The 9,517-nt window shown below is 41.1% G+C and overlaps 1 protein-coding gene across 7 annotated transcripts in view; it reads right to left on the reverse strand.

The window, feature by feature from the left end:
• The window catches only part of CMC1 (C-X9-C motif containing 1), an 83,348-nt gene that overhangs the window by 10,087 nt on the left and 63,744 nt on the right, over window positions 1–9,517 (reverse strand). For all 7 annotated transcript variants that reach the window (XM_055079747.1, XM_028478911.2, XM_024116523.3 and 4 more), the window contains one exon: window positions 848–938. In XM_055079747.1, the coding sequence (XP_054935722.1) occupies window positions 848–938 (91 nt within the window). The remainder of the gene's footprint in view (window positions 1–847; window positions 939–9,517) is intronic.

A 9,517-nucleotide genomic window follows, 5' to 3' on the forward strand; every position in this document is an offset into this window, starting at 1 on the left:
TGGGCATATACCCTGAGAAAACCATAATTCAAAAAGAGTCATGTACCAAAATGTTCATTGCAGCTCTATTTACGGTAGCCAGGGCATGGAAGCAACCTAAGTGTCCATCAACAGATGAATGGATAAAGAAGATGTGGCACATATATACAATGGAATATTACTCAGCCATAAAAAGAAATGAAACTGAGTTATTTGTAATGAGGTGGATAGATCTGGAGTCTGTCATACACAGTGAAGTAAGTCAGAAGGAGGAAAACAAATACCGTATGCTAACACATATATATGGAATCTAAGAAAAAAAAATGTCATGAAGAGATTAGTGGTAGGATGGGAATAAAACACAGACCTACTAGAGCATGGACTTGAGGACGTGGGGAGGGGGAAGGGTAAGCTGTGACGAAGTGAGAGAGTGGCAGGGACATATATGCACTACCAAATGTAAATTAGATAGCTAGTGGGAGGCTGCCGCATAGCACAGGGAGATCACCTCTGTGCTTTGTGACCATGAGAGGGGTGGGATAGGGAGGGTGGGAGGGAGGGAGACGCAAGAGGGAAGAGATATGGGAACATATGTATATGTATAACTGATTCACTTTGTTGTAAAGGAGAAACTAACACTATTGTAAAACAGTTATACTCCAATAAAGATGTTAAAAAAAATAATAAAAAAAAAAAGAAGAATCTTTAACAAATTAAAATTTTAGACTCAGCCAACTATATGACAAATTTGGTGGGGAGAAGTAGAGAATATATTACATATAATGAGTTAAATAACATACTCTTTTCTACTACACATACTACACACACACATATACACAGGAGCACAAACGCTGAGGTAACTACTTACTAAGCAGTTAGACATTCTTTCAATGCAGAATTTTCTTTGCGGCATTTTACTACCATAAGGATTCCAGAGTCCTTGCAACATTTAGTGAAATCTGAAATAAAAAATGTGGAAGAAAAAAAATGACTTGTAATTACATCACTGTAATTGTTAACAGCTCTAAAATGTTCACTCATTTAACATCTATTACCTAGACTGTGCTTGGCTCACAGGACATGCTCCACAAGACGTGTACATGAATAAAAGGCAGAATAAAAGTCCTTTACTCTGTAGATTTGAAAGAGGGAGAGGAGACCTCTGAGGTGAAGAGTGAAGTGGCTTCACAGAGGCAGAATGTAGAGGTTAAATAGGATTTCTAATTCAGACAGACTTCATTGTACTGCATTTTACTACTGCGCAGACACTGCATTTTTTTTTTACAAATTGAAGGTTTGTGGCAACACTCCTTGGAGCAAGTCTATCGGCACAATTTTTCCAACAGCATTTGCTCACTTCATATCTCTGTGTCATATTTTGATAATTCTTGAACTATTTCAAACTTTTTCAGTATTAATATAATTGTTACAGTAACCTGTGATCAGTGATCTTTGATGTTACTATTGTAACTGCCAACACAGAGAAGATAGCGAGAGAACTGGAATTGGAAGTGGAGCCTGAAGATGGGACTGAATTGCTGCGTCTCCTGATAAGACTTGAACAGAGGGGAAGTCGCTTCTTATGGATGAGCAAAGACAGTGGTCTTGAGATGGAATCTACTCCTGGTGAAGATGCTATAAAACTTGTTGAAATGAAAACAAAGGACTTAGAATATTATATAAACGTAGTTGACAAGGCAGCGGCAGGGTTTGAGTGGACTAACTCCAGTTTTGAAAGCAGTTCTACTGTGGGCAAAATGCGATCACACAGCACTGCAGGCTACAGAGCAATCATTCATGAAAGGAAGAGTCCTTCGATGTGTCAAACTTCATTGTTGTCTTACTTTAAGAAATTCAGCCCAACCTTCAGCAACCCCACCCTGATCAGTCAGCAGCCACCAACATCAAAGCCAGATCCTCCATCAGCAAAAAGATTACGACTCGCTGAAGGCTCAAATGATGGTTAGCATTTTTTAGCAATAAACTGTTCTTTAGTTAAGGCATGTACATTCTTTTTTTGGACATAAGGCTATTGCACACTTTAATATAGTGTGAGCATAACTTTTAAATGCACCAGGAGACCAAAGAATTTGTGTGACTTGCTCTATTGTGATATTTACTGTATTGTAGTGGTCTGGAACCAAACCTGCAGCAGCTCCAAGGTCTCCCTATAGAGAAAAAGTGTATATTCTATGGATGAACAACAAGGTTCTACTGTATAACACAGAGAACTATATTCAAAATCCTGTGATAAACCATAATGGAAAAGAATATTTTAAAAAGAATGTATATATATGTATAAGTGAATCACTTTGCTGTACAGCAGAAATTAACACACTGTAAATCAACTATACTTCAATTTTAAAAAAGAGTATATTCGAAGAAATGAATAGGAAGAGTAAAAGGGGAGTTGTGTCCAGACACGGGCCTCTGGGGGCCAGTTTCTGTGTGTCTTCTGATGGCATCAGGTTACCGTCTTTTTTTTTTTTAATTTAATTTATTTATTTATTTATTTATTTTTGGCTGTGTTGGGTCTTTGTTGCTGTGCAAGGGCTTTCTCTAGTTGCGGCGAGTGGGGGCCACTCTTCATCGCGGTGCGCGGGCCTCTCACTGTCGCGGCCTCTCGTTGCGGAGCACAGGCTCCAGGCGCGCAGGCTCAGTAGGTGTGGCTCGCGGGCCCAGTTGCTCCGCGGCATGTGGGATCTTCCCAGACCAGGGCTCGAACCCGCGTCCCCTGCATTAGCAGGCAGATTCTTAACCACTGCGCCACCAGGGAAGCCCCAAGTTACCCTCTTTCTTTCACACAACCTGCCATGGTCCTTCACTTCTAATAGTAGGGCTCCCATCCCATTCCTGAGTCAACTCTGAAATGCCCCAGAAAATCCAAACGGCTTTCTATCACATTTCCATTCTGGTAGTTTCCCTTTTAAATTGTACCGGCCCCTTGGCATCCTGCCTTCTCAGGACCACCAGCCCAGAAAACCCAGGTGCCAGAGGCCAGCCACAGCAGGGTCCCCTGCTTCTCTACTGGGTCTGCTTTGGGTCAGACCAGGTCCCTCCTCAGCCCTTCCTCAGGACAGTGCGTGGGGTCCCCCTGCTTGGGCAGCGACCCTCCTTAACTCTTCTGGTCCTTCTCCTACCCACTGGGGGCTCTAGTCCCAGCCCCAGCCGCCTCCAGTCTGTAACCAACCATGTCCACGTCAGACCTTAAAATACGACATCATCCTCACAGAGAAGCTGGAGAATAGCTTTTATCACTCTTTTAGTACAAAATTATCAGGATTCCCCTCTTTTCTTGAGCTCGGTATTACCCTTTCAGCTACTAAGAAATAAAATTTATAATCATCTTAAAGCAAGCAGGTAATTTCAGGAGTCTCCATGAAGACACAAAAGGTGTAACAAAAGTGGCTTTAAACCACAAGCAAACTGAAAATGATTGAGATTTGTAAATGCACCAGAAAGTCCTTCGAGGGGCTGTGCCAGACCAGGAGGCCTATGGCATGACATCCAAGCCCACCGCACAGTCTGCAGGATGTGGGGTCGTGGGAGCGAGGACAGCTGACGTGGGAGAGGACCTGACTTCAAACGGTGCGCGTGTCTGGTCACACACAGCGGGGCAGGGATGCCCCAGCTCAGAGCATGGGCTCCTTCAGCCTGCTGTTCACCAGTCTCAGAACTGCCACTGTTTACTGAGTCCTGAACTGAATCAGGCATCTTTTTCACTCAGCTACAAATGTTCCTGTTGTCTCTTCACTGATGAGCTGGCCACGTGGGCCAAATCAGAGCAAGGGGACTTCCTGTGTCCTTTGATGAGGATCCCCTATGACTCAAAAAGGCAGAGCAGACTTACAATCAGCTCGTTCTCATCAAAGGTCCTGATGCGGGGGGCCACAAGGTTACTGAAAAGTCTGCTACCTTCCACTCTGGAAAGCCATTAGCATCCCTACATGTTAACTGCTCTTCATAAAGCCTGATGTTAAGACCTGCCTTTCTAGAGGCAAGGGTTATGATCCTAAATAAGAATTAAGACAGGAGCAACCCTCAAAGGGAATGTGAACATAAAGTTAATCCAGAAGTGACTAAGTGGTGACTAAGATGGTGGTGACAAACCATGGACTGACTCTTCACAGCCTCACCATCACTCAGAGACCTGGATCAACCAGTGCACTCAAATATCATCTACAGAAAGGTCATGAGCATCATGAACATATGCTAGTTGACCAAACCCCAGTCCCTTGCAGGAAAACATGAATACAAGGGCTATTACCAAAAGTACACTTTCTGAATTTAACACACCCAATACTTTTACACTTGACAAATTCACAACAGAAGGCTTAGGCATTGAATTATGTTAAGATTTGTTTTCCCTAATATGACTAAAAATGTCCTCAAGTAGGGAATTGACTCCAGATAGCATTTATGCGTTCTGATTACAATAAAGGCACAGTCTCTGTATTTTCACACTTGTCCAGATCTCTTCAGGAGTAACTGTGACTGGCCTGAAGCCTCAAGCTGTTTGTAAGGTTTCTGTCACTTGTTTAGCAATAAGATTTTAATGAGGATCCTTCTTTCAAACCACATTAGCAAACATTCATATAACAGTGATGTTGCCAGATTCCTAGGATGGTATTCTGAAACAAGCCCAATTTAAATCGCTTCTGTCTCTCAATATTAACTTGTATACCTGTATATAAATAAATTATTCACCACTAAAGACTATGAAAATGAACTTTCATTCACTTACGTATATCTTAAGGTAATGCAAATAAATATCAATAAACAGTGAGAGAGATGATTAAAAGTTATTCCTAACTTTAAAGAAATGTGCTTAAAGATAGCACTCAAGACGTTTTTCTTCAAAGCATCAAGAACATGAAATTCTATCCTTCTGTAAACACTCATTTCTCTGAAAGAAACCACTTAATAAATAAACTATGGGTAAAAATATTCCGTTGGCCTGATAAAATTTGGATCAAGTGAAGCTAGGGAAAACAGAAAGAGATAAATAAAGTCTTCTCCTATTAGTCTAGGATAATGGGCAAAATAATCATACTGTAATTAAGTACAAGAAGTCCATATAATTTCCAGTTTATATAAGAAAAAACTTGGGGAACCTCCATATAAAAGCAGTAAGAGAAAGAAATGGTTTGGCATTCATTGCTTTTCACACATTTAATTTATGGAACTTCTGAATGTATTTTAATATTTAAATAACCGCCAATAATAAGGTTTCCTGATTAAGCCAAGGATGAAGGGCAAGGCTGTGCGTGAGAGCAGAAACACTTACCTTCCACACTTTTCATTTAGTCAGTTTCAAGCAACGTATTATTTTGCAAATGCAGTCATACAGGTAGAACTAAAGCATTCAATGAGAAATGACAATTTAAAAACATACACGATTAAAAGAAGTAATTCCAATGTTTCATATCTCTGACCAGAACCACTCCTTTTATGATTGCACTTACATTTTCTAAAAAATCCTGAGCTTATGAATTTTTACACAACCATCTTTAGACATAGCACTTACTTCTAACTTTCTAGTACTTTTGTTTCCTCAATCAGTAAAGTACTTATAGAGTACCTATTTTGTTTCCAGCATTACAAAAAGCAGAGCTCTATTTGGGTACCAACGTAATTTAGAATTTTAACATACAAGCTCTGTGTAATATTTCCATGACTACACCACCATCTTGATGGTTTCACTTTTAAATCTGGAACTTCAATTTAATCTAAAGGAAAGACATTTAGGAGGTCTTGCTTATTAAAGAAATGTAGTAGGCAGATTTTTAAATCACCCTAAATTCAAAACATATAATCAACTCTACAACTGGAAATCTTACCCATAAAACAGCTTCCTTATAGTGAGCTAGATAATAAAAACAGAGATGTACTTGCTACGATGGATAAATGATCTGTTGAACAGTTACTGAAATCAGAAGAGGTTTTTAAATGACACAATTTGGGGAGAGTCTAGGTAGGTGTCAACTTTTCTTAAGATTTCACTTCAGACAAAGGTGTCTGTGAGTTTTAGATTTATAATAGAAATTGAAATCTAAAGCTAATTTTCCCAGGAGAAGCTATCTTCTAAGTGAAGGCCTGTGTGCAGAGCCTCCTCAAGCTGTGGGGGCAGAGGGCCCTGGGTGCTGAGCTCACCAGCGTCTCGTGCAGGGGTGAAGACCTGAACCAAGGCATGTGTCCTCTCCCTCCTAATGGCTGCTCAGAGAGGGCAGCCATGGCCACAGGCCACAAAGCACATTATCTATATAATCAACAGTATTTCATGAAGTTCATGGCAAATAGTTTGTAAACAGCTCTGACTTTATGAATACATTTGTTTATAAAATTTAGTAATGAAACATAAGATCTCTTCACAATCTTTGAGTCCATGATACCAGTAGTATGGCTCCTGGAAAGAATTCAATCCAATCCAACCTACAAAAAAGCCAAATATTATAAATAATTCTAGACTGGGTGAGAAGCTACTTAGGACAAGCTCAATTTAGTTGCAAAAAGTGTATTAGTGAGTATCTGCCAGCAAACACTGTAACAACAACAAAATTCCACAGACAATTTTTCAAGAGATCCATAAAATTAACCCTTCAATGGAAAACATAACACGCAGAAGCCATCTCATCTTTTATGAGACACATTCACTGAAACACTGGTTTCTTCACTGCACTCACACCATCAAAATGTTTCCACTTACAAAGGTAAATCGAAAATACTGCAGATGGGAAATCACCAAATCATGCCATCACCTTAATGTTTAAGAAGAGATCCAACTGCAAATATTTATTTTTTTTCTTCTTTTTTTATTTTTTATTTTATATTGGAATATAGTTGATTTACAATGTTGTGTTAGTTTCAGGTGTACAGCAAAGTGAATCAGTTATACATATACATGTATTCATTCTTTTTCAGATTCTTTTCCCATACAGGTTATTACAGAGTACTGAGTAGAGTTCCCTGTGCTGTACAGTAGCTATACAGGTCCTTGTTGGTTACCTACCTTAAATATAGTAGTGTATATATGTTAATCCCAAATCATTTATTTTTTTTCTTAAATTATCAGAGTAGAATGAAAAAGAAAAAAGTCACTTACATTCTTGCCTCATAATAGTAACAACAACAATAATAGCTAACATTGTACTTATTACATCCCAGGCACTATCCAATGAGTTAATTCAGGCTTTCACAGTTATTAACTGATTCAATAAATTAAAATTTTAAATTTTTTCAAAAATTCTTTCAGTACTTATCCCATAGGCTCATTAAATATCAGTCATTCATTCATTCAACAAACATTTTCCAAGTACTTACTACACGCCCAGCACTATGCTAGGTTCTGTGGTTTCCATGCTGAACAAGATAGAGGGAACCAACAGTCCCTGAAGAAGACAGACAATTAAAAAGTGCTACCGGGCAAGTGTGGTACCCACTCAAACGGGAAGGCAGGGAGTGTGCTGTGGAAGCACAGCATTGGGACTCCAAACCCATCCAAGAGGGGCTTACCATCCTTGTAAGCTATGATCTACACTGAGTCAGCTGGTGGACGGGAGGTGGAGGAGGACAGGCATGTACCACTATGACCAGCAGGCAGTGCTCAATGTTTAGGCTTTGTCCTGAGGGGAATGGAAATCCTTAGAAGGGTTTTACACAGTGGAATGGCACCATCAGATTTTCTTCTGCAGAGAACTAGAAGAGCTGGCAGGGAGGCAGGAGTGGGAATAACAGGGAAACTGGTTAAGATGTGAGTACAATAATCCGAGCAAGAGATGGTACGGGGGTAAAAGGTGGAGGAGTAGAAGCATCAGTTCAGGGGGTAACAGACAAGGAGTCAGGGATAATGCCTACACCAGGGGTCCCCAACCCCCGGGCCGTGCCTGTTAGAAACCGGGCCTCACAGCAGGAGGCGAGCAAAGCTTCATCTGCCGCTCCCCATTGCTTGCATTACCGCCTGAACCATCACATCCCCACCCCCACCCCCCACTGCCCCCCAGCCCGTGGAAAAATTGTCTTCCACGAAACCAGTCCCTGGTGCCAAAAAAGGTTGGGGACCACTGGCCTACACTTCTCACTGGGAGCAGACGGTGCAGTCTGATGACTCAAAAACATCAGAAAAGAAACACATATGACATTGTTCTGTTTGGGCTGCAGCCCGTGGAGGAAGATGGGGAACAGATGAGGACGAGTTTCAGACACATCCAGCTGGGGGACCTTTGAAACATCCAAGTAGACTCTCCAGAAAGCACTCAGCTCTACGGGGCTGAGGCAAGTTGGAAGATACTGTTTTGACAGTAGTACCCTATTAAAAATAATGAAAAGTAAAGAGGCCTTGGGTAACCACTGGGCTGCCAATATTTAAGGGTCCAGCAGAGAAAGAGAGGAGACTGGAAGACAGAAGGACCTTGGGGGATCACAGAAGGCAAGGGAACCAAGACACTGACCCTCTGTAGAGAGATCAGGGTCCACTGGACGCAATTTTAATTTCTCAGTTTCTTTCATGAGTAGCTCTAACCAATATTTTAAAGATATTTCATGATTTTCATTTATCTTAGAGACCTTTCAAAAAACCACAGAAAATAGACAAATTTTGCAATACAATAAAACTCATTTCTATCTTGCAATTATCATATAGGTTCATTGCATCTTTGTATAAGGCTAAGACACAATAGACTCTTTATGATCTTAATGAAACATTTTACTATATTATCCTAGAACTTATTTCATCATGACTCAGCAATTATTCCCAACTATGCTAAAAAAGGCTAAAGTAATATGAAAACAAAATGATGGAATCACCTAGAAAAATGCCACAGTGAAATAAACCATTATTTTATCAGTTTTCTTATTGTACTCCTTATTACATCATCATTCATGAATACATAAAAGTAGTCTTTTGGGGCTTCCCTGGCGGCGCAGTGGTTGACAGTCCGCCTGCCAATGCAGGGGACGCGGGTTCGTGCCCCGGTCCGGGAAGATCCCACATGCCGCGGTGCGGCTGGGCCTGCGGGCCATGGCCGCTGAGCCTGCGCGTCCGGAGCCTGTGCCCCGCAACAGGAGAGGCCACAGCAGTGAGAGGCCCGCGTACCGCAAAAAAAAAAAAAAAAAGTAGTCTTTTGGTTTTTGCTTTCCTTGAACACAGTTGAGATACGAGATTTTTTTTTTCACTTTCTGATTATGTTAGATAGAATAGCCCCCAAAAATGTCCAAATCCTAATCCCTGGAACCTGTGAATATGTTAGGTTACATGGCAAAGGGGAATTAAGGTTACTAAGCAGCTGACCTTCAAATAAGGAGATTATCCTGATTATCCAGATGGGGCCCAAGTAATCACAAGGGTCCTGGAAAGTTGAAGAGGGAGGCACAGATGAAGAGAAAGAGACGTGATGATGGAGGCAGGGTCAGAGGGAGGTTATCCTGCTGGCTGTAACGATGAAAAAAGAGGAACGCCAGTCAAAAAACTGGGTGCCTTGGGCTTCCCTGGTGGCGCAGTGGTTGAGAGTCCGCCTGCCGATGCAGGGGACACGGGTTCGTG

The sequence above is a fragment of the Physeter macrocephalus genome, chromosome 18 (genome assembly GCF_002837175.3).
Source record: "Physeter macrocephalus isolate SW-GA chromosome 18, ASM283717v5, whole genome shotgun sequence".
Taxonomy (NCBI): Eukaryota; Metazoa; Chordata; class Mammalia; order Artiodactyla; family Physeteridae; genus Physeter; species Physeter macrocephalus.